Raw genomic sequence first — 26,878 nt, 5'->3', positions numbered from 1 at the left:
GCGCGGCAGCTGTCAGCCACAAGTACTGTACCGCGCTAAACGCTTTCCTCTGGCGACCCCTTATACCGCGCTTGCGTAACTGACCCTAGCTTGCTCATGCCTTGTGGATCTTTGTAAGGCGTTCTCTCATGGCCATATGTGTGAGAAATAATTATTAAAAATCAAAATCTAATCATGTTCCCGCCCACCTACAGCGGTCAAGTTTATATCAGAGTGATCAGTATGATTTATTCTATTTTATCGTGAAAAGAACGGTTTTGTTGCAGACATTTTGACCATTTTTGTATCTGTCTTGAACTATAAGAGGGCATTGCGAAAAGCTACTAAGGAAAAAGAGATGTCTATTGCAAAGAATATTAAAAGTGACCCAAAGAGATTTTTTAATTATGTTGCATCATAAACTAAACCTAAGGCCCGTCGCCCACGGGGCGTCAGCGACAGCCGCGCGTCATTTTTTTATGCCTCGCTACGTTGTCGCGCCGACGCCCGAAACTTGTAGCGAGGCGTGTCGCTCGCACACGCGCGACAAATCTCCCCAGGCATCACGCATCACCCTCCATATTTGGAAAGTCACGTGCTGTCAGTGTCGCCCTGACGATAATTTATTGTTGATACTGAAGAGGAAATTATGGTTGACTGTTGCCATGAAAATACCCCCCACTTTTTCCGAGGAAGAAAACAAAAAACGAAGTGTTGTTTTTGATGATGTTGTTGTTATATTTTTTATTTTTACATTTGAAATGGGGCAACATTTAGATATAACATGTTTTTGTTGCTTTATACGGTTTGTTTCTTTATTTTCTTTTGACGATTTTTCAAACACATCACCACGTTTCCTTGAATTTATTCATCGCACACCCTGTCCAGTATATCTGTTTATTAGTTATTATTCAGTCACTTTTCCATGCATGATATTGATATTCATTCCAAAATCAATCATTTGATCAATCATTCAGTCACTCACCAGTCACAATATTAATTGTTACATCAATCAAATGATCTCTCATCTGTTAACTGTCTCAAACAATGTAATGAAATAAAATCTGGTTGTTTAGCATGTCATTTTGCTTGTCTATTCATTCATGCAATTAGATAAACTGGATAAGTTTATCATAATTCATACTTATATATTCATTTATATGTATTTGCTGATTTCATTCACTTCATGTATAAGTCATCAACATTTTATTTATAAACATGAAACTGCATTTATTCATTATTTCATTTTATTCGTTTACTACTAAATTGTTGACCTGTTTTAATTTTATCATTATTTTGCTTCTTTGCCATCCAGTTTTCACTGACCCTTTCCTTCAGTGAATATATTCTGCATTGTATTTGTTTATCTAATATTGTACTATTCATTATACAGGTCTATCTGTCCAACTGTCTGTCCTTAATAATTTGTTTAATGATTCATGCGTTTACTTCTTAATTTACTTGTACTTAATCATTCATTCCAAATATTTGACATGACAAGATGAACTATAACAATTGATACTCTTGACTGATTGTTCATTTATTTCATCTTTCTTTTTTAAACTCGTTTATTTATTTTAAGATTCTTTTCCTATCACACTAGAAATAACAAAAACATTACATGGTATGCAAAAGACACTTGGCTACAGTATTTTTCTGTCTTGGTGACCAGACACAGCCATAGTGTGCAGAATCACAAATAAACAAATATAGTTTTAAACACACACACACACACACACACACACACATATATATATATAGAGAGAGAGAGACACAGAGAGAGACACAGAGAGAGTTGGTGGACTGATTTTTTGACTGGAGAGTGTGATAGAGAATATGTGTGAGTATATATATATATATATATATATATGTGTGTGTGTGTGTGTGTGTGTGTGTGTGTGTGTCCTCTATGTGTTGATGTTTACAATCAGATACAAAAAGTGTATATATACTATATATAAGAAAATGTAACAATTTATTTAAGAAGAATTTTACATTGTAACCAAACCAGGTTGTTGCATCTTTCATTTACATTAGTGTTTATGTGTGAGAATCCTGTACATGCAATTGTGACAATTCTTTTTATCTCCATATCAGTTGCACAGCTTCATAAAATAAATTGTGCCTGTTATAACTGAGATACATTCAGATTCCAACATTTTACAGTTCCAAACAAAATGGTTTGAAAAGAAAGATAAGAAATTACAATTGCAATCAGACCATGAAGGATAAATCAATTATGTAAGCATGTATTTGTGTTGAACCAACAGTTCTCCAATAGGAAGTAACGCAAGTTACAATTGAAAACATCAAAACACACTGATATTATACAATGGTGTGTAAGTTAGCAAACAATGTTATTAAAACACTGATATACATAATTACAAGTCATTTGGCAAACTCTGTAAGAACAAACTGCTGGTAAATGTTTATTTCAGCTGAAGTTGGTAGTGTGTGTATGTGTGTGTGTGTGTGTTCAGTAGTGTTTGTGTGATTGTGAGTGTTCAGTAGTATTTTTGTGTGTGGTGTGGTGTGGTGTGGTGTGTGTGTGTGTGTGTGTGTGTGTGTGTGTGTTCAGTAGTGTGTGTGTGTGTGTGTGTGTGTGTGTTCAGTAGTGTTTGTGTGAGTGTTCAGTAGTATTTTTGTGTGTGGTGTGGTGTGGTGTGTGTGTGTGCGTGTGTGTGTGCGTGTGTGTGTGTGTGTGTGTGTGCTTGCACATAATGTGTGGGTGAAAATAAAGTAGAAGTGTGTATTGCTCTAAAAGATATTTGGAAATCCAGTCATCCTTACAATTTCAGGTTGTTGCATCTTCCATTTATTAGTGTTGATGTGTGAGAATCCTGTACATGCAATTGTGACAGTTCTTTTCTTCTTCACATCAGTGGCACAGCTTCATACCAATAAACTGTGCCTGATATAACTGCAGATGCAATCAGATTCCAACATTTTTCAGTTCCAAACTATGATTTGAAAAGGAAGAAAAGAAATTACAACTGCATTCAGACCATGAAGGAGAAATCAATTATGTAAGCATTTTTTTGTGTTGAACTAACAGTTCTCCAATATGCAGTAACACAAGTTACAACTAAACTGAAAACATCAAAACACACTGATACTAATCAACGGTGTGTAAGTTATCAAACAGTGTTATAAAAAAACAACACTGATATACATAATGACAAGTCATTTGGCAAACACTGTAAGAACAAACTGCTGGCTTATGTTTTTTTCAGGTGAAGGTAGGGGGCTGAAGGTGAAATCAGGCAGGTAAGTCCTTGATTGCACTCAGACCTATGATGGATGATAAGCTATGTCAAAAGACAATCAAATTATAACTATGACAGGAAGTGAAGTTAAAATGCTATCTGAAATCAGTTGTTTACCAAACACTAATCATACTGTTATTATTTTTTATTTGTATGAGAAAATAGTCACACTTAGCTACAGTCAGCATAAATCCCATAATATTTGTGTTCTGCCCGCTTACAAACATTTTATTTAGGTTGCTGCCAACATTTGTAAATAGTATTGAGAAAATAGCTCCACATAATAAATAATGCTGCATTTAGTATTTGTTTCACTTGGGGGAAAATAAATTGAAAATCACACTAACCTGCAGTCAGTTTACCACATGTATATATCTCACACTTTGTTTTACTCAGCTTAACATATGCTGTATGCCTGCTTACAAACAACTGATAGCTGTAGGGGATATATTGTAATATTGTAATATCTGGTCAGCCATGCACATTAACTAATATAGATATAAAAAGTTATGTTAGAATAATATCAAAATAAATCATAATTATGATTGATAAGAAAGTTAACATGCTGTCTAAAATCAGTAGTTCACCCATATTTGATCATAATTTCATGCTAATATTTGTGATTTCATGGGGAAATAGTCACACTTAGCTGCTGTCAGCATGATATTTCTATTCTGACTGTTTACAAACATTCAATTTAAGTTGCAACCAACATTGGTAATCAATATTGGTAAAATAGCACTCCAGTAAAAAAAAAAAAAAAAAAAAAAAAAAAAAATTAGTTATGGTTGCAATCAATATTTGTTTCAGTTGATTTGTTGGTTATCCCAGCACATTACTTCAGGATCAGTGAACTGTCAAAATTGCAGAACTCAAATATTTGATTTTACATATTCATGTATTATTGTGTCTATTGTTATTTATGTGCTCTTAGTGTCTACATGGTGAGCATGTGGATGAAGGAGTAAATGAAGGAATGACTGTGTGTGTGTGTGTGTGTTCAGTAGTATTTGTGTGAGTGCTCAGTAGTGTGTGTGTGTGTTCAGTAGTGTTTGTGTGAGTGTTCAGTGGTGTGTGTGTGTGTTCAGTACTGTTTGTTTGAGAGTTCAGTAATGTTTTTGTGTGTGGTGTGGTACAGTGTGTGTGTGTGTGATGTGGTGTGTGTATGTGTGTGTTCAGTAGTGTTTGTGTGTGGTGTGGTGTGGTGTGGTGTGTGTGCGTGTGTGTGTGTTCAGTAGGGTTTGTGTGAATGTTCAGTCGTAATCTTGTGTAGTGGTGGTGGTGGTGGTGGTGGTGTGTGTGCAGGAATTAAAAACGTTACCATGTGAGCTGCTGTTCAAAGTAGAAAGTCTACATTTTGGGGGCACTCACAGAAATCACTCTTAAACAGCCATGCGTTCAGATATAATGACAATCGTTTCATCCAAACAGTCTAATCGTTTACTTCCGAAACACTTAGTTTTCATGATTAATTGAGCAACGTCAAACGAATGAATCGAGTCCAAACAATGTCAGCCATTTTGTGTCACGTGAAACGAGCGGATCTCGTGATTGGTTGTTCCACGCACGTCCGTCTCTTTTGTAGCGGGGAAATCGGAAAAGTTCTATTCAGGATTTTGACGCACGGCAATGGCGATCTTGCTGCGTGGCAGCGCGACTCTTGCTGCCTGAATAGCTCGCACACGGGGCGCTGCACGTTTTTGCTGCTTGTCGCGTGAAACTTGCTGCTTCGGCGCCCCGTGTGTGATGGGCATAAGGAGATTATTCCGAACATAAGCACACCTGATGGAACTTTAACTAACAATGATAAGGAAAAGGCTGAGGTCCTAAATTTGTTTTTCAGTCTCTAGTGTTTTCACAGTGGAAGATGTCACCAACATTCCTTCTTTTGAATCAGAATGCAAGGCTTCAACAGATTATGTTGAGGTTTAAGAAAAGATGATTAGTGACACACTTTCACATTTAAAGGTGAATAAAGCCATTGGTCCTGATGGAATGCACCCTTATTTGCTAAAAGAATTGCATAGTAGTTTAGCTATTCCCTTAAAAATTCTGTTCGTTAAAACTGGTCACATGGTCAGATCCCAATGGCATGGAAAGAAGCAGAAGTAAAACCAATATTTAAGAAAGGTAACAAACAAGACCCTGGAAATTATCGACCAGTAAACCTGGCATTGGTTGTTTGTAAAGTTTTTGAAAGTTTCATACGCGACACTTTGAATAACCATTTGATTGATAACGACTTATTGTCTGATTATCAGTTTGAAATTACCAGTGGTAGATCCTGTGTGACTCAGTTGCTGAATACTTTACATGTCTGGAAGCAGTCACTTGAAAACAATAAACCAATGGATGCAATTTATCTGGACTTACAGAAAGTGTTCGATAAAGTTCCACATAATAGGTTAATTGTTAAATTGCAAGGGAACGGTATTTGTGGTAAATTGTTGGAATGGATAAAAGACTTCTTAAATGAGAAAACACAGTATATATCAGTAGGGACTGAGTCATCGTGTCCTGTTAAGGTGAGTAGTGGTGTTCCTCAAGGCAGTGTCTTGGGGCCCACACTCTTTGTATAATATTATATAAATGACATGCCTGATATACTAGACTGCTTTGTGAAAATCTTCGCAGATGATACAAAGATCTATGAGGAAGTAGATTCTGATGTTGGTAGATTGAAGCTATAAGTTAGTATGGATAAGTTAGTACACTGGACTGATAGATGGCAAATTAAATTCAATAGCAATAATTGTAGAGTTTTGCATGTAGGCAGGAATAATCCACATTATAAGTATTATATGGATGGTACTGATTTGCAGGAGACTTCATCGGAGAGAGATCTTGGGGTCATTGTTGACTCTGATCTCTCTTTTGATGTTCATGTTAATGAAACCATTAAAAAAAGCCAATAGATTGACTGGAATGTTAGTTGAGGATATACAGTGTAAAAGTAAAGACATTATGGTGCCATTATTTAAGTTCAACGAAGATTTACTAAAAGAAACATTGGCTTTGCTGATATGGACTATGAAAATAGGTTGCAAGCACTTCAGTTACCTAGTTTAGAATTTAGAAGATTGCGTGGTGATTTAATAGAGATGTATGAAATGACTCATGGATTATATGACAGCAGAACTATTTGTTTACATTGAATGAGAACACTGCTACAAGAGGCCATTCCTACAAACTGTTAAAAGTTTCAGTAAAAACTTCCAGATTTGCACATTTCTTTACTAACAGAGTAACAAATGTTTGGAATAACTTGTTACAAGACGTTGTTTCCGCAGGAACATGATTACATTTAAAAATGATCTTGACATTCATTTACACAATTTTAAATACAAAACTCATCTACATATTTCTTGATTTTTCAAGCATTGCGCACTCAATGTTGAAAAATGCACCAGTCATGTGTGGGGACTCTCTTTTTCTTCCCCACTTCAAATGGGCAAAAGGCCTTGTCAGGCCTGCACACCTTGATATTGATATGATAATAGAAACACACAAATTGTTAAATTTCTCTCAACTGAATCGTACTGGTCGAAGCCATTCACAAAGTTAAGTTTATCGATGTATGGACATCTTGCCTCAAGATCAAGCTTGTCAACGTTCTTCCTGTTTTCCTTTGCTTTTCCATTTTACACTAGTTAATCGATCTAGATCTTCAAGAAAGGTGAGCGCTACCGCCCAGAAAACCACACTCCTATCTCTCTGACCAGCATACCGTGCAAAGTAATGGAGCACATTATCACGAGTACCGTCATGAACTTCGCTGAGGAGAATGGTGTTATCACTGAAGCACAGCACGGATTCAGACGTCAGCGCTCCTGTGAAAACCAGCTCATTGGACTTGTAGACGAGCTATCTGTAAATCTTGAGGTTGGAAAACAGACACTCTCATTATGGATTTTTCCAAGGCGTTCGACAAGGTCTGTCACTCCCTCCTGCTCCACAAGATCCATTCCAAGGGCATCACAGGAAAAATACACACCTGGATAATGAACTTCCTCTCAGATAGACAGCAGTCAGTTGTGGTGGATGGAGCTACTTCCAGTCCTGTTCCTGTGGAGTCTGGAGTCCCCCAAGGCTCTGTTCTTGGGCCTAGCCTATTTTTACTTTACATCAACGACATGTCAACTGGACTGTCCTCCACTGCTCATCTCTTTGCTGATGACACTCTGTGCCACAAAACTGTCTCTTCCACTAGCCCTCCAGAAGGATCCCGACAGCCTCGCAGAGTGGGAGCAGAGGTGGCTCATGAGCTTTCATCCAGACAAATGCCAGACACTGCGAGTGAACCGGAAGAGGAACCCCCTACCTACAAACTACACTCTCAGGGGCCACACCCCTGACACAGTCAGCAGGTCTAAGTACCTTGGCGTCACCATCACTTCTGACCTCAGTTGGAGCCCACACATTTCTAATATCTCCAACCATGCCAAAAAGACTCTTGGCCTACTGAGAAGGAACCTGAAGGAAGGATCCCAGCGCATCAAGCAGCAAGCCTACCTGTCACTTGTCCGCCCAACCCTTGAATATGCCAGCTCTGTGTGGGACCCCTATATAGAGAAGGACATCAAGAAACTGGAAACGATCCAACGCCGAGCTGCCCGCTGGGTCACCCATTGACATCGCAAAACCTCCAGTGTACAAGACATGCTGGAGACCCTTCAGTGGTCCCCCCTCATACAGCGAAGGAGAAGGGTGCAGCTGATGAACTTCTACAAATTCCACAATGGAAGCCTCATTATCAACACATGCCACAAACCCTCCCCAAATCCCTCTGCACCCAAAGGAACCTGATGGTCCGCATCCAGCAACATATCATCCCTCCAACTGCAGGACTCTATACAGACAGAAGTCCTTCTTCCGCAGGACAATATCTGATTGGAATAGCCTTCCTGCTGAGGTTGCCCTCAGCCCTACCCTGGAAGGCTTCAAGTCCCAAATCTGATCCCCTCCCCCCCCCCCTCCCCCCCCCCCCCCACACACACACCCGCCCCGAGCTCCCCATCCCCATCCCCAGCATCCCCTGAACCAGCAAACTGTACCAGAAGTGACTCAACAACAGGCAAACCCCCTAATAATCTAAAGAATCTTCACTGATGAAGGCGGTAGGAAAGGGAAAGAAGAAGAAGATGATGATGATGTTCGAGAAAGTCTGCAACAAAAGCGAAAGCGGGTCGAAATGAAGGGAAATAACTCTGATAATCCCAGTTTCGTGACATCATCGCTCGTTCCCTTCATACTGATAATTATCATGTAATGGTTATTAATTACAATGGCTGAACTTTTTTTTTTAACCCGTGAAATGCTTTTATATGAACCCCCTCCCCCCCAGCCCCCACCCGCCCAACACACATACATCGGCACACCAGGACCGACACATTAACTCTCTCTCTCTCTCTCACAAAGGACACATACACATTCAGTCCAACAAAATGCAGCTGCCACGACTCTCTCTCTCACTGCACTTGAACATGCATTGAATTCTTCTGACGAAAATCTGTCTAGGTATCTATCTCTCTATTTTATTTTTATTTTCATTAATTTTTTAATACCTGGCAAACACGGTACCAGTATCAGTAGTTCAAGGAGGCGTCACTGCGTTCGGTCAAATCCATATACGCTACACCACATCTGCCAAACAGATGCCTGACTAGCAGCGTAACCCAACGCGCTTAGGCATTGAGAAAAAAAATAAAACCACAAACAAATAAATAAATAAACAAATAAATAAATGATAATAGATAAATACATAAAAATGCTACTAATAATATGATAATATTTATAAGGCGCAAAATCTTGATGAAGTCAACTCTAAGCGCACTACCAAAAAAAAACAACAAACAAAGAAACCAAAAAAAAAAAAAAAAACCCACAAAAAACAATGATGATAAATAAGCAAATAAATGTAAAACTCGGAACTGGGATCAACTTCCGCTTTATCATTGCGCATGTTCGCTTTAGTCTTCCGTTGTAGTCGGTACTTCCTTTTCGTAGAAGCAGCTGTGGAAACATGGTGAGTTCAAAAGAGGAGTCTTATAATAATCGCACGATCATCTTCAATAGTTTAATTGAAGATTGCTATATTTTAACTGTTTGTGTACGGGAAAGTTCTCGACGTTATAATTCAATGATTTTTTTACTGCTGATGCTTTGAAAGTCGGTGTATATTCTTCATCATCACACTCGTGTGTTCAGTCATTGAATTCGTTTGTTCGAAATTTAGTTAATTGTAACTGGTTGTTCGAATTTAGTTATTCTTGTCAGCAGTTTAAGAACTAAGAAACCCCTCTTTCTAAATATCAGTTGGAGGATGTAGAAGTCAAAGAAGTTTTGACAGCCAGTGGCCACATTGAGCAGGCTTGGTTCAGCTCACATTTTGTTGACTCGTAGTTCGAAGAAGAGCCTGGAAATTCTTAAAGTGTCTGGCCTAGATAAACATCTGACTACCCAGTTTATATACTTAGTGAAACACACCAATGTTGTGTTTACTTATTACGCACATGAATATTGATGAATTCTCAGGCTGTACATCTACAATAATTCGAAGTAGCTCGACGACGATCCTCGATCTATCGAAGCTCGGTGCTTCGTGGAGATCCCGACGAGAATGTTGAACGATAATCGTTTAATTTTAGTCGGTGGGAGTTCGTCGATACGTAATTTAAAAAGATAGTGGGAGTTAGTTGGTGATTTTGGTGGGAGATCATGGCAAATAATGAAATATGGAGTCCGGAGGTGTTGAGGTTGACCACTGTGGACCAGTTTTTCAGTTTGTTTCTCTGGTGTCACTGTTCGGACAAATCCATGTATGCTTCACAGCAGCATAACCCAACACACTCGTCAGGCCTTGAGTGCATGCTTATGCTTTTGTTTACCAATCAGTGTGGATTTTTTTTTACACAATTTTGCCAGAGGACAGCACTCGTTGCCATAGGTTCTTTTTCAATGTGTCAAGTATGTGCTGGACACTGGACCTCGGTTTGTTGTCTCATCCGAAAGACTAGATGATCAGACTAGATGATCGGTTTGATTTTCCAGTCAAACTTGGGAGAATGGGTGAAAGCTGGATTCGAACTCACACTCTCACAGGCTCTCTGTATTGACTGCTGAGCGTCTTAACCATTCTGCCACCTACCTTCTTGAGTTTGAGTCCTGGTTGGACTTTTCTGTTGAGCCATTAGTGAACAGTATATGTCAGACCAATGTGAGCTGCTTGCTGCATGCCAGTCAAGGATTGATGCCCATCACTGGCCATAATAATCAGATGCATCTTGGTCCTAGACATAAAACGTTGACTGCAGTGTCCTACTCCGCAAAAAATCATTTGGATGTGGTGCTGTTTCACTTGAAAAAGTTTGTCATTGACTCACTTGTGTAAACAGTCTCTGTATTAATCCTCCTTTCGGTTGTCTGTGTGTGTGTCTGTGTGTCCGTGGTAAACTTTAACATTGCCATTTTCTCTGCAAATACTTTGTCAGTTGACACCAAATTTGGCATAAAAATAGGAAAAAATTCAGTTCTTTCCAGTCATCTTGTTTAAAAACAATTTTGCACCTCTGGGATGGGCACAAACAAATTTTTTAAAAGAAGCCAAATTATATGCAAACTGAATTTACTGTTTAGAATTTTTTTTTTATTATCTAAACTTGCCACTTTGATCTGATTTTCTGACACAACAACAAGAGCAGTCATTTTTATCATTTTTTGTTCAGACAGGAACTTCTTTGGCTAAGCATGGAAGTTATATTTATTTTGCATGTCTTTGGTGCAGATAGTAAAAAAGGGAAATTAATATGTAATTAATGTTAGGGAGCTTAATTTGCTTTAACTCACTCTAGCCACAGTCAAAATGACCGGGTTTCCCTCTCAAATCGTACTATTTTGAGCAGTTTTTAAAAAATCACAAAAAATCAACCACTTACCCTACAAACATAAAACTCGTACCAGTGGACAGCTATAACAATGAATTTACTAAAAATGCTTACCTTAAGTGAAGGAACCACATGGTTTTGATGATATAGGTAATCCATTATGATAAACATTGGCAGGAAAACAAAAAAAAAATTGAACACAGGTAATCCACTTCTTCATGCTCTGAATCCTCATACACTGGTTTAGTCACGCTACTGTACTCTTGGTTTGATGTGCTTATGACACTATTTATGCATGCTGCATAAAAAAAGATTTGATGATAATATATTCGGGGGAAAAAACAAACAACAAAAAACTGATTGCTGCTTGCAGTCTTGAAAAACACACTGAAAAACATTTGCAGGACTGTACACTCATTGGAAAAAACACCACACATACACTTTTTTTCTTTTCTTTTTTTTTTTTTTTTTTTTTTACACAATGCACACACTGTAGACACTTCAGTGACACTGTTGCTTGCTGAAGTCTTGTTTGGTGTGGTAGATTACAAAACAGGGCACAGCACATAGGGCTTTCTGGCACTGTCGACACTGAAACTTGGTGTGCTGCACCCTGTTCTTCAGGTGCTCTCTGGTGGCTCCTCTTGCCTTGTCCTTGGCGTAGCACACAACACATTGCCTGTAGCCTGTATTTTCCATAAAGTGTTGGTGCTTGCAGTTGAGGCGGTTGACTTCCTCGTTGACCGGGGCAGCACCATCCTCAACTGGAAGACTGGTGAGGTCATAGCACACAGAAATGGCAAATTCTTCCAGTGTCAGTGGTTTTTTCCCCAGACTCCTCTGCAGCTTGTTGTACACGCAGTGAGACTGGATCATTGTGAGGGTCAAAAGATGGAAGGCCAGCTTCTTCCACCATTTGACGGTCTTCCGGTGCATAGGCATGTATGAAATCATCGGGTCACTGCGGTCAACACCAGCCATATTGCCAATGTAGTCAACAACAGCCGTGGGTTTTCTTTTGTGTTCTGACCATGATCTCTCTGTGGTCAGTTCAGGGATGTGCTGAGTTGTTATAATATGCAAATCCCTCTTGTCCTTCCACCTAATGACCATCACCTGGTTCAGTCTCCTGTAGTCCATCTGGCCGCGGGTGAAGGCTCCAGTCACCAAATCCTTTGGCATGCCCACCCGGTTAGCCAGCACAGTACCTACACATCTAGTGTTGACAGCAGTGAGACTGTGGGCCAAGGTGGGTGAGCAGTAGTAATTGTCCACATAAAGGACATAGCCGCAGTCTTGCAGTTGGTCCAGTAGCCTGAAGACAACATCGTGGGGGCGGTTGCTGAGACCCGGCTTGTGGCAGTAAACCTCAAGTTTCCACACATACCCCGAGGAGCTCTCACACAGCTCATATAGCTTGATGCCCCACTTTACCGGCTTGTCCTTCATGTAGACCCGGAAAGATGACCGGCCTCTCCAGGGGCAAAGGGCCTCATCGATGCAAATATTCTGCTCCAGGATGTACACAGTCTTGAAGAGCTGAAACATGCAAAGTTTTTACTATTGTGGACGATCACAATATGTATGATACAGCAAACCATCACTACCACTTCAGCTAATACTACCATTATCTACTAACATTTGCTATCATTTGAACTGATAATATTTAACAAGTGGGGAAGAATAAATAACATAACACATACACATTCAAAACAAACACACAAAAAAGAAAATAACTTACATGCACAAGGTGGTCAATCAATGGTCTCAGCTTGTGGAGTGGATCATGGTCAGGATGGTTTCGCTCCAGGAATGTAGAGTTGTTGTTCAGGTGGAAGAACGACAGGATGGCTCTGAACCTGTCATGTTTCAACAGCTTGGAGGCAAATCCAGTCTTCATAACTGGATTAGTACACCAGTTGTCCACTGTCCTTGGTTTCTTTACTATCCCCATGTGGATGAGGATAGCCAGAAATTTTCTAATTTCATCCAGTGTCACAGGCTTCTAGGTGTTGAATTGTGACCGTGGTGAAAGTTCTTCTCTTTGCTGTACCTGCTGGATGTTTTTTGCAGCATAACGGTTTGTCTCTGTTTTCCTGCGTTTCAGTATACTTTATCAATGAAGAGACTGTAAAAATCAATTGGTTTGCAGTTCTCCCAAGGCTGCAATTTGAGGGGGCCCTGAAATCCTGGTGTCAAACAGAAGGGTGGGTTGAGTGGAAAATTGGCCAAATTTCTACTCCAATCATACATATAATCTGGATCTCTATGATCATCGAACAGATTGTCCTCATCTATTTCCATCTCCTCGGGTTCTTCTCCATTAGTTGGAGAATCAGCCGCTACAACAGGCGCACGTGTTGGTGTCAAGTTTCGCTGACCAGTCATTCTGCCTTCGTCATCGTCGGTGTCCGCCACTTCGTCATCGTTTTTGTCAGGAATATAGTCAGAATCAGAGTCTGAAATTTCGTCACCTGCATTGTCAAACAATCCAACAACAGCATCTTCATCATCAGACCCGGTTTCATGAATCAGTTCGAGTGCTTGAGCCATTCTTATGTTCCTCACGAATCGGTTTCGCCTTGGTGCCGCCATGTTGAAAACCATATGATGTGGTTTGGGGTTGTCTGGTTCACAAACAAAGAAAACTACTATAGAACGAACGAACAACGGTCCGACACAATTTCAAGTGAATGGAATAGCATCGGAAATCGGCAGCCGACCAGACGTTGTTGAGTTAAACTGATCTTTCTCATCTTAAACATTACATTTTGAAATTATTCTCAATACATAAAAAGCTTGTGTTTTACTCTCAGTGTACAGGGCTTTCACTGTGTTCCATGTGGTCTTTTTTGGAAAATACTAAAATCAATGCGACTAGTGGACTTCATTCACGACTTTTCTTGTAGACTCTGTGAACCATTCATGCGTGTCGCCATTACTAATCTTGGCTAGTGAACTATAACATCTCAGGGAGTCTATTTCCGGCAAAACCAAAAGTAAACACTTTTTTTTAAGTACATACTCGGTCAACGTGTCCACGTGGAACCATGCCAAAAAAGAAAAACTGTGCTGTCTTAGGCTGTACCTACAGCTCTGAGAAGTTGAACAAGCTTCTGAAACAGGAATGTTTTGACCATAAACCGATGCTACATGAAAACTGGCTGCGAACCACCATATCTGTTTTGGTCAATGTCCAAAGACGAAGATCAATGTTGAGCTTGGAGGGCGGCAGTCTACGTCAAAAATCCCCCAAAGCCATTTTGTTTAAGTTGTTGACCTGCCCGTTCAATCCTATATTCAATCGACAATACACGATAACATGTGATGGAAAGTTAGAGAAGAAGACAGTTAAATATTTATTCAGAGAAAGATTTGTGAATGCCTCATCACTTACTGGATTATGCCCCAAACTGCCATAAAAATATCCACAGAATCAGTCAGAATTCACAGTTAAAAAGAATAAACCATGAGAGTTAATACCCTTGAATTGATGAAACGTAAAAATTTCCAGCTCTTGAGTTTTCTCAAAATGAAGTCCTTTTCACTTCATACGATGTTTAGAAGCACTTGTACTTGGCTCTACATGTTATTAGTTTTACAAAATACTCAATTTTCATATCAACTTTAAAACTAGAGTGAACATGAAAGAAATTGAACCGACCATGTCAACCGGGTGTAACTAAACTTGTACAACTATCTAGATACAGAGAAAATGGCTAAATGTTGCAGTGTGATTGCTGCGATAGCCACATCTCCTTTACCGCACTTAAAAAGAATTTTTAATTGCCCGTAAAGATTTTTTGAATGTCCAAGATACACGAGAATAATATGATTTAAACAGTGTTCTCACTGCGAATACCACAATCGACTTATCGCCCTTTAAAAAAGCATGTTTAAATGTTATATTTTTGAACGTCAGCTAAGGAGCCATGATAGTGTAATGGGTAAGACAGTTTCTTCTCACCCGAACATGTGGAGTTCGAATCTGCCGTCAGGACTTTTTTTTCTTCTTTTTTTTTCTTTTTCTTTTAACCCGAAGCAAATACAGAACACATTTTAACGATTAGATTTTTTTTTTTTTAAGTGTATCACAAGTGAGTCTTGAAGGCCTTGCTCTCTTGTTCTTTTTCTTTTAACCTGAAGCTTTATGATAACAAGTACAGAACACATTTTAACTATTATATTTTTTTTTAATTGTATCACATTAGTTTTTATTTATTTTTTTTTTAAGTGTATCACAAGTGAGTCTTGAAGGCCTTGCCTCTTGTTTTCAAGAGTTATTACAGCATCTAATATCCAATGCTTGGATGAATCCCTGATTGTGTGAAATTATATTGCTTCTGCCCAGCATAGTAAAAAAAAATATTGAGATTTATTTTTAGATATTTTTATATGCATCATTTTGAAATATCTTCTGAGTATTTGGGCTTTGGGCTTTTTACATATCTATATATTTTTTTTATAACTTATAATGTCTTTTATGAACTTATTGATTGATACTACTTTGGTCATTTTTATCACCCCTAGTTAACTTGGAAAAATGCATTGATGTATTGTTTTCAGTGTTCCATTCATCTTGGTTTGAAAGAGAAAATTTTTTGATGACCCTGGTAATAGTATGTTTTGAATAAGTGAGGACATTTGTCCTATCGTTGTCCATGTGGATGTGCACCACTACACTGCTGTTTTTTTTTGGGGGGGAGGGGGGTCATGGGGTTTGATAATAAAGTGTCAAACTGCCTGTAATTAATGGCGAGTGACATGAAAACTTTTTTCTCAAAACATACGTTATTCGTACAGAGAACATGCTCCCTTCCTTTCTGTTACACTGAGACTTTGATTAGTTTGAAGATGTAATCTGTAGTTCTGACATCAGCTGTTCAATTTCAGTAGACTGCTGGAGAGTTCAGTGCAGTAGACTTGTACTGTTATAGAGGTGCGTCACATGATCTGTGCTGTCATAGTTGATTGACTCTCCGAAATTTGGTAAGGACAATACTTGCCCGACACATGATCTACTTTCCCGGCCAGTCAGGCAACTGTTAATGTCAAGCTCTGCATACAGTCATGTCATGTAATTTAGGTCTGAAGACAAATCCCACTCGAACCTCTTACCATTCTTCATAAAGTAGGTACCAAGTAGCAATGGTATGCCGCATTCATAAATTGCGATGAAGATGGTTATTACTTGGGATCCAAATCAAGTGGAATCTTTTTTGTTGATAGGCTTGATTTTTTTAGTGGGGGTGTATACACTTAAGACTGTAAAGCAGTTGGATGTGGGGGAAAAGAAAAGCAACAATAAAACAAACAGCAAATTTATTTGAATTGTCGATGGTTTTCCCGTATGAACAAATGCATCCAAAAATGTAGAATGAATGCTTCCCCATTCAGTCTTTAGAAAATCTGTGAGATCCTTTAATTGGTAAAAGAAAATTTAGTGTATGATGCTGCTTCTGTGATGTGTGCGCACATTGACTGATTGTGATTCATAGTATGTTTCCTCTTCCTGCAATTTTGTTTCTGACTTTTTCTAAGAAAAAGTTATCACTTAATCCCTATTTAGGAGGAAGGCTTGTGATCTTAGGGAGGGAGGAGTTCATGCTTGAAAAATTAAAATATGTGTGTTTCAACCGGTATACCTGCTTCTTGCATTCTTTGTTTCAGTCTCTTGTGATTCCAGAGAAGTTTCAGCACATCTTGCGTGTGCTCAACACCAACATAGATGGCCGAATCAAGATAATGTTTGCCATCACTGCCATCAAGGTATGTATGTCAAGAATGTCGCTGATAAAGTATGGCATTAATGATCCCCGCCCTTGCCCCCGCACCCTCTATCAGTCTTAAATGTCTTGGATGCCCTAGGAGTGCTTGTGTTTCTCTCTTATACATAGTGATAATAGGTAATGGCATCAAGATTAAAAAACAACAAACCAAAATACAAGCAGTGGGAAGGGGCTGATACTAAAGAAAAAAACTTTTCATAACATGTATTTGGAATTGCACTATTTACAGCTGTAGCATGATAAACAGTATTGCAGACACTTTTGCAGATGACAGATGACAAAATAGATAGATAGCCGGTTTTAACTTAAAAATACATAGCCTATTTTAACCACCTGATGTGCTGATGGTTACCTTCCTTAATTTCATTTGCATTGAAGTGCCGTCTGGTGTACATGGCACTGGCTCAAGTATGCAGTGGAGCAGTCAACTGTCAAGCCTGCTGCATTAACTGGTAAGCAATTGACCTCACAACCTGTTTTGGGTGTACGTTTCAGGGTGTTGGACGCCGGTTCAGTAACGTGGTCTGCAAGAAGGCCAACGTGGATATCTCAAAGCGAGCAGGAGAACTGAGTGAGGAGGAGGTAAAATGCATGTTTTCATTTACCTACCCTCATTTTCACATCCAAGTTGTATAAAATGTGTTGATGGATGCAATCCCTTTACCGTTGCTGAAAAGAATATTTACATAAGGCGTGATGATTTCCTCTTCTTTATATGATTGGTTATTTATTCATTCTCTTAAACTCGAGTCTTTGGTTAAAAAAAATTCTTGAAGAATGAAGAAAAACAAGGAATGGTGAAACTAGACAGTCTTAATATTCAGGCATGAGATTTTTCCAACCGAAAATTGGATCCAGAGGCCATTTTTGAGATTTGCGTAAACCCGTTGAGAAAATCTGGGGGAAGAGGGGAGTGAGGTTTTTTACCGACCGACGAAGGTTGCACATTGTCCGACTGATCGACAAGACAGACCGACAGTGTTTGGTAAAATGCCCCATGTTTGGAAAAGCGAACCAATTGAGAATAAGTGTTCTGTTGCTCCTCTGTCATCATTCAGCTTATCTGCATTCGGTCGCAATTTCACAACTTGCGTTTGCGGGCTTCACAACTTGCAAAGATACTTGATTTCGTCGATCGTCTTCAATCATTGATAAAATGAGAAAACTAACAAAGGATAATAAGATTTTTGCAGCAGAGATCGATAAAGGAGTGAAAAATAGTGGAACTGGGCCTGGCAAGATGAGACCGTGAAAACAGAAGTGAAGAATAAAAAAAGTAACTTTACGGGTAGGCGACGCCAGTCACAAAATTGACGCCACGGGCAAGACCAAGTGCGATTGGTGTCCTATTGTATGGGTGCAACTCTTCCATCAAGGCATGGAAATCTGTTTTCAGATTAACATAAAAAATGAAGCATCTGCTTTTTGGAGGTTGGTGGCGGCAGTGAAAATTTAAATATTCATTACAATGACTGAAATGTGATTTTAATTACACATACTTAACCGTGACCCAACTAGTGCAGACTCCGGCAGGGGTCTGACATTCCTGTCCTGTGCAAACTATCCGCCCATGCGGAGCAGACGAAACTACGGCCGATAACCTCCCGGAAGTAGGTAACCTCCCCTTTGTCCCGCTGGTTATCGCCCTCTTTTTCCGGCAGCCATCATGACTCCTGTACCTGTGCTCTTCATACGGCTAAGTTTTTTTCGTATTTTCTGTCTGTCTGTCGATTCTCTGGCGTTCTTGTTTGTGGTCAAATTATGTCTCCAACCAGGTCACATAATTATGTAGCTCGATTGGGGAATCGTGCTAAAATTAAAGCGCGATCGCAATCGATTCGCTGACACTCTGGGCCCTCTACTCCTGGCCCTCTAAACAACGCCAACCCGCCGCCTTCTCCACTTCCTCCGCTCCCTCCGGTCGACTCCAGACCTCCGCCACCTCCTCTGATGACTTCTAGAGGTTTGTGGTCACACACTCAGGTCAGTGTTACCTTTCATGTCATTTTTATCGATCCGCGAACTCACTCGACGCGATCCACGTTTTCTCGGCCCTGCCAGTCGGCAGTGTACGAGTCGATCTCCTCTATCTCTTTACCATACCCACAGTTGCACCAATGGAATGGCCACAATCCCTTGGGGGGGGGGGGAAAAAAGGCAGCTTGTCTTGGATCCGCACGTTAGACTGGGCCCTATGTGCGATGCGTCCGTGGTGGCAGCCGTGACATCGGATCACGCGACCCCCCACGCGGCTTGCCTCGACCGTCTCGGATCCAATAGCGACCGAGGCGTGTAGGGATGCCCTCCCCTGGTGTAGGGAGGAAGGTGGACCACTAGGGGACACGCTTGCCCATACGCGTGCACCCCCCCCCCCCCCCCTTGACCGGATCACCCGATCCAAGGGAGGCAACCCCTGCTTCGGCACCCTTGCCGGTGACCGCCGCAGTTATTTCCCTTGCACCGGCACTGCTCCTCGCCTTCAGTGCGAGTGTGTGCACGGTCCTACCAAGCTATGCGGTGATGACCCCATCTGCCACACCGCCGAGTGCTGCTGTTTCCCATCCACTAATGGTGTCTCAGCAAGCTACTCAACCAAACAATCAGCAACTCATCGCTAAACTTGCTGCAGCAATTATGCACCACTCTGCCTTCTGGTGCCGCGCCTTGCGCCCACAGAGCAGGTACGTGCACGCCCCATTGGAACTTAGGCAGTGTTGGATTCTTCTGCCCCATTGCCTAACTCTGCTGTTTCCCAGACTAATATTGGCACTTCCACGTTGGAGTACCTCTTATATCATATCATATATCAATATCAAGGCGTGCAAGCCTGACAAGGCCTTTTACCCGCTTGAAGTGGGGAAGAAAAAGAGAGTCCCCACGTATGTCTGTTGCATTTTTCAACATTGAGTGCGCAGTGCTTGAAAAATCAGAAAATATGTAAACGAGTTTTGTATTTAAAGTTTTCACAATGAATATCAAGATAATTCTTACATGTATTAATAACTCGATCCTGCCTCTCGGCAGTGCTCGGGCCGATTTTGTCTATCACTTTATCCGTCAACACACAACTGACAACTGAACGCCGGTCCTCTCGCAGGAGCTGTTCGCGAGATTGGACCGCCGTTCAGCAACAGGGGGATGCACATCCCACGGCAAGCCGACGGACTTGTCACCCCCTCGCCCACGACGCCCATAACACTCGATTACGGCGCCGTCATGCCACATGCCCTGACCGTCTCGCGTCCGATGGCAACCGATTCGGGTTGGGATGCCCACGGCACTAAGGGGCATTATAATTATTCCCCTTGCGCTCGTTTTCACCTGTGTCGGTTACGGTGGCATCGAACCACGGACTCTCACACACAACATGACACTCCTCCCTGTTCAGCGAGGACACGTCGCACAAGGGGGATATGTGCTCTAAAGACACATTCCTTTTCGATGATTTTCGGCGCCAAGGGAGGCAACTCCACATTTGTAACCTAGGCGCTCGAAGCTGTGGTTAGTTTCGCCGACACAGCACATCACTCCTGCCCCCCGTGCTGTCCACCAACGATGTTTTCTTTCGGTTTCTCATTGGGTCCTCATGCCCAGTCAGGGACTTTACACATCTTTGCATAGCAACTGCACTTTTCTTGCTGTTTCTCAGGCTATTGGCTACAGGAAATGCATCACAATATTTCCCCTTCTATCCATTTGATTTATTATCACAAGCAACAATCACGAAATATATATAGAAAAATCTATACATATTTTTAAAAAAAAAAAAAAAAAAAAAAAAAAAATCTATATATATATATATATACACACACATATATATATATACACACACACATATATACATATATATGAGATATATTGCTACATTCATACGCATTTCTGCTTTCACGTATAGATGCGTACTTACCCCTCGGTATACACATGTGTATGTGCTTATGGGATAGGTTCAGACGACTTTCATATTAACATGTACAATTATATTTCTATCTCAATTCATTGACATCTGTTCATTGAGATTCCCTACATAGCAATATAGGCACACTTGCATTTGCGGCCTTCTGTTCACAATGCCCAGAACTCTCTGCCTCTACGTACTGGCACTTTATTCATATGCGTATGTACATCTCATATGTAGGTGCATGGACAGATTCCTTTCCATTGATGATTATGCATACTTACCCACTTACTTGGGTATATCGGTGCACGCTACACATATGCTTATACAGCTGCTTATTTCTTGTGTCTCGATCTCTTGTCATTGGCATACTTCTGACATCACTTGAGCTGATGGAAGTTTTTATTCCCTTGGCACATATATGTATTCATTTTCATAAATTCATCCCTACCTTGCTTTTGGAGGACGACTGCACTCACAAAAATAAAATAAAATAATAATAGCCTCATTCACGCCTGAATGTATGCTCCTTCACATTTCAATAGTGGCTGGTCCTTAGGGATCCACACATACCCCCTTCACACCCACAGGGCTAAGAATGCCTCTCTTGGTGCAAGGACGGACAAGGCAACCCAACTCATTTGCCTGCAACAATCACCCATAAGGCTGGAGATGCACAAGGAAGGGTGAGGCAGTCCAACTTAGAGGTGCCACTCTGGACACACATGCCTTTCATTCCTTCCAAGTTTGTAAGGCATCCCTTCTTTCTCCCCTTGCCTACAACAACCCTTGGTTTGCACCACTGTGATTGTGACAAAAGCTCCACACAGGCCCTACATCCTAGCCAGCCTTCCCATGAAGAGTTGTCTATCTTGCCTTACAAGTTTTAGCGGACCCAAAAACTGCCCACTGGGCAGGAGACAATCACCCTCAGCCCATCTCTTCTACTCCTCTCTAGTAGCAGAAGGCCTGGGTCATAATTGTTTTCCTCTACATTTGGGAGAAAGGCATATTGACGAGGACGGATGCGTCCCACAAAGCACAACGAACCGTCCATTAGCCACAGGGGTGTACCTTTCTGCCCACTCATACCAGCACGGCAGATGCCGCATTCAAGCACATCAGTTCACCCCATCACCTTGCTTGAACACAAATCCAGCATCAACGTCTCAAACAATTGGCGTTCGAAAGCACTTTCTGCACTTAGTCTTCCCTGCCCGATCCTTTCGGCCTCTACACACAACCACTGCTGTGGTTACAGATGGCCATTCCTCCTCAAGCACTGTCTTTCCAATGAGACACTTCCAGAGGTTGCTAGCCTAGGCAGGCTATCCCATCATGGAGCCCCAGCCTTCGGTCAAGGGACTGTCAGGGGATGACTTTGTTGTCACTTCGGAAGCAAGCACCATGTCTTTCTGACACACGGTTGCACCACAAGACCCCGTCAACTCTTTCCGGCTTCCTTACATTGCAACATAATCTGCATGGTGAACACCTTCGTCCCTGAAGCACACAGCAGCTGTTTCCTGGTTTACCCATGCTGATTGGTGTCCTCCTAGGAACAGTATATGATAATCAGTCGAGTACGACAGTCTCCATCAGAACAGCAGAGGAGGCATCTGCTGTCCAGTCTATTCGGGCTGGAATTCGATTATACAATTTATAGTAGAGAGTGTTTTGCCCAAGTTGCATCCCCGGTCCCTCAATCAAGAGGGCCTTAGGACTCATAATTGGGAAGGTTCCCAAAGGCTACTTAGGCCTAAGGCTACAGCACTAAGTCCCAGTGCAATTTGACTTCTAGTCTGAGAGACATAGTCATTCATGAAAGACTAAGCTGCAAATGATTTCCCTTTGCAATTAAGAAACCACTGGCCATACTAAAAACGTATGTCAGATCAGTGCCTTGATGTCAATAGCCAGTACAACACATCTTGAGCCACTTACCTCCCTGCCCCGCCCCGCTCCATCCCAGACTCAGTGCGCACCACACACAGCCAGAGGCCTGTCATGGATCCGGTCCCCTTTCTCACTAAAAAACCTTCAGCAAAAATTTTCCCCATGGAAACCCTCTTCCATTTGGGAATTCCATCACTGAATGAGACTCAGTGACCTGTGGGCACATGAAATGCACTTCCACAGCCTGATCCAACCCAGCCATTGACTGCGGACAACCTTCTGCAGGTTACTCCAACAGGCCACACTCAGGCAGAGAAGCCACCAAGCCTTCCGTATGCCCCTTCGTGATGGTACCTACCTGGGCAATTACACAACCCTGTCCCAGAGACACCAGGGACATCAAGTCTTTTGTTGCCAAATGTCTGCCATCCTATGCATAGGCAACATACCAGTGCTGTCATTTTTTGACAACGTCAAAAAAGGGGGGTGGGGGGGGGGCCAGGGGCGGGGGAGTGCCCATCGCCTGTCAGCTCGCATGGAGGAGCTCCACAGATCTGGCTGTCATGCCTGAGGCAGGCCCAACACGGTGACCTACCTCTGTCTCGTGCCACAGTTTCCTTCAAACACAAAAACCACTTCCACTATCGGCCCACATCCGTTGTGGAATCATCAGATCAAACCACATGCGCACCTCCTTGCATTGACGCTCATCCGCGCTCATCTGCTCAGCTGTGGTCCACAGACCTCCCCCACAATACAGCTGTGGACCTCTGTCTTCTTTACCCGCACTAATGTCCTTAGGCGACACAGTACACTCTACTTTCGTCAAATTCTACTTGAGGGACACCTATCGCCTAAGGGATAATGGCTCATCGACTTCTACCAGAGAGATGTCGCACGCCTGCGGGTTGATGGCGCAAGAGCCATCGCTTCTGTGGTAGCTGCACAACAGACCATCACAGCTCACAGACAGTAGAACAGGCGAGCCCTCCACCTTGTCGTGCTATTCTGCACTAGTTGGGTCACGGTTAAGTATGTGTAATTAAAAGGAAATTTTCTATCTAAAATTACGTTTAAATAACATACTTACCGTGACCCAAATTTAAGACCCTCCCGTCCTCCCCGCTTCCTGTTCTTCCTGCTTGCTGCGCTGGTGATGGCATATTGCCGTCAAAAGAGGGCGATAACCAGCGGGACAAAGGGGAGGTTACCTACTTCCGGGAGGTTATCGGCCGTAGTTTCGTCTGCTCCGCATGGGCGGATAGTTTGCACAGGACAGGAATGTCAGACCCCTGCCGGAGTCTGCACTAATTGGGTCACGGTAAGTATGTTATTTAAACGTAATTTTAGATAGAAAATTTCCTTTTTGGCAAACAACATGACAATATAAGAAAAACAAAAAAAAAAGTAAGTGAATATCTTGATTGGTTCTGAAGATATTCCATTTTAAAGATGTAACGATGCGTACATGCTGTTTGTACTTAATATTTTCACACTTTCACAGTTATATTATACTGTCCATGAGGGTACTGTAATGAAAACTTATATACTTTTAAAAACCATATGATAATGGCATATTGCACAAGAAAACACTAACACTTCAGCAGCAAAGCAACTGGAAAATATGTCTTTCGAAGTAGGAGGAAATAGAAAATCAGGACATGTCAATCTGCACAGAATAGCAACTTTGAAGGTCTACAGCACTGAAACGAATAGACAGTTGCAATTCATAATAAAATATCTTGCAGAATACATCACAGAAAGTGCACTGAATTTTTTTCAGGCAGGATAGTTGACTGAATTTTAAGTATCAGAGTCTCACACTTTGAAAAATCTTCAATTTGACCAGCGGGGTAGCATGCTGCAAAGATGAATATTTCAGTAACTGTCACAAGTAGGACCATGAAATTCTGTGTGTGTATTAAGTGAAATGTCAGCTTTCAAGATAAATTAAAATCAACCTTAAAACTTCCCTCTAAAGTTGGCAGAAAAGGAATGATACCTGATTTTCTCGTTAAAAAAGGGTGCATGCTGCGGATGAGACTTCTTCAAAATTTTTGTTTTTTAAAAAAAATATTGAAGTTGCAGCCACAATAAGTTACCAGTGGTCTAGGCTGATCATCTTCTGCAAAATTACTACAAATTTTTAAATGGATGCAACTTGAGAGCATTATACAGAATGGGTAGGTTGATGGGGCATTCCATGACAAAGGTTTTCAGTAGGGAGCAAATATAAAAGTTGCTAGCAAAAAGGACAGATATATGAATCTATTTTCTTTCAGCTGTCTAGCTTTTTTTTCCATCCATGAACCCAGTCATGCATTTCATTATAGAAGAAACACAATAAATAAGAAATAAAAGGTGGATGATGCATCTTTATTTCTTCACAAAATGGCATTCACAAGAGAAAATGCACACCAAAAATCTCTCATTTTTTGGCACTCACAGGTTTCCTGGCATCAGCAATAACATGATGCTCGCTACCCGAGATCTGCATACTGGCCTTTTTGGATCATGGAATAGGTCTTGCAAACCCTGCCATGAGCAGCTGTTTCTGCAACATGTTAGATACACAGATCAGCTCAAAAGAAAGAACAAATGTTATGTTCAATTTAAAACTTAAAACCAAAACCAGAGCTCTCAGTTTAATATATGTTTAGGCTTTTGTCAATTTCTGAGTGTTTTGAATGGGAGGAAAACACTGTGATAACATAATTATAAAATGGCATAGTAACAGGTAAGTATTCATTCAACAGCAACACAAAATTCACTGCACTGAACTATATGGCCTTATTTACCTTTCACACAATAACGCAGATTGCAGCAACAACTTATGTTTTGACAACTGAGGCTGAATTTTGGGGGGTCTGTCCTTTCCAGTTGCTGACAAGAACTTTGCCATCTACATGTACTGTTCATCTTATGGATGTCTTTGTTGCATGCGATTATTTACTCAGATATTCCACTTCAGGGTGCTACATTTCATGACTGAGATGAAAGTATTAATGTCTTATGTATATATGATTACTTAATATTGAATATTTTATTGTTAATATGCACATCATACTTAGTATCTTATTCTTTGATATATATTTTGTGTACTCACCTTTATTTGTGTGTGTGTGTGAGAATGCATGTCTTAGATATATATCAAACTGAATATTTCATTCACAATATGTGCATGGTATTTTGCATTTTATCATTTCATGAAATATGTGTTGACTTCCCTTTGTTTTCTGTTTCATGCAGGCTAGATGCACAGCATATCATGGGTTACATGAACCCACACCCCCCCCCCCCCCCCCCCCCCCCCACACACACACACACACAATTATACTCTCTTAATCGGCTGGATTCCTGATAGTGTCTCTCTCATCCTAGTCTCTCACAAGCACACACCTACTCCACTGACAGGAAAGAAATGGGGAAGGGGATGACTGGAGGGAGGAGGTGGTGGGTTATATCACTGTCAGCAGTCAGCGATTCTCAGCTGGAGCAAGTGGTCAGTGATTTGGCTCAGTGCCAAGTTTGCCACAACCATTGACAACCCTCTCCTTACCATTGGTGGGAGATTCTCAGAGACAGGGAGGGGAATGACTATACAACTCTCAGCTAATTATGAAAGTTGATGTTTGCATAGGAGAGAGGGGGAGGAGTGGCGGGGTGGGGGTGAGGGGTTGGTATGAATTGGTGTTCTTGTTCTTTCTGGAATGTGAGAGCATAGTATCTGTCTGTATATATTAATATAAAGTTTCACAGCTATCAAAGCAAAATGCAACTAGAATATCAGACTTTTGTGTGATGTTGAATGAAAAAGAAACCACATTACAATTTTTTACTCACTTATTTAACACTCACCGAATTTGTAGCAGACGACACTAATGCTGTCCAGAGCACTTCCGGTTTTAGACCCGGGTAGTATTTTGCTTACTAAAGCAAAAATCGATCAAATATTAGTAATGGGAATTCATGGTCTCCGTTTTAACATGTCCATTTTTCATTCTGTATCAATAGTTTTTGTGTGTTTTACTCAGAAAAAAATAAATCGTATTCCGATTGAAACACATTGTCACGCTACGAAAACACTGATGAAATAGATCCAAGCTGCTCAGTTACTGATATCGATAAAAATCCCGATTCAAAGAATTTCAGATCAATATTGTGCATGAA

At 41.0% G+C, this 26,878-nt stretch overlaps 1 protein-coding gene across 1 annotated transcript in view; it reads left to right on the top strand.

Annotated features, from left to right (window-relative positions):
- The first annotated feature begins 9,212 nt into the window (after positions 1–9,212).
- LOC143289816 (small ribosomal subunit protein uS13-like) overlaps positions 9,213–26,878 on the top strand; it is a 28,897-nt gene continuing 11,231 nt past the window's right edge. The window contains exons 1-3 of the mRNA XM_076598979.1: positions 9,213–9,270; positions 16,799–16,897; positions 17,413–17,499. Of these exons, the coding sequence (XP_076455094.1) occupies positions 9,268–9,270; positions 16,799–16,897; positions 17,413–17,499 (189 nt within the window). The 5' untranslated portion in view covers positions 9,213–9,267. The remainder of the gene's footprint in view (positions 9,271–16,798; positions 16,898–17,412; positions 17,500–26,878) is intronic.

Source organism: Babylonia areolata, chromosome 14 (genome assembly GCF_041734735.1).
Source record: "Babylonia areolata isolate BAREFJ2019XMU chromosome 14, ASM4173473v1, whole genome shotgun sequence".
NCBI lineage: Eukaryota > Metazoa > Mollusca > Gastropoda > Neogastropoda > Buccinidae > Babylonia > Babylonia areolata.
Note: the sequence above shows the minus strand (reverse complement) of the source record. Positions and strands in the feature narration are given on the sequence as shown.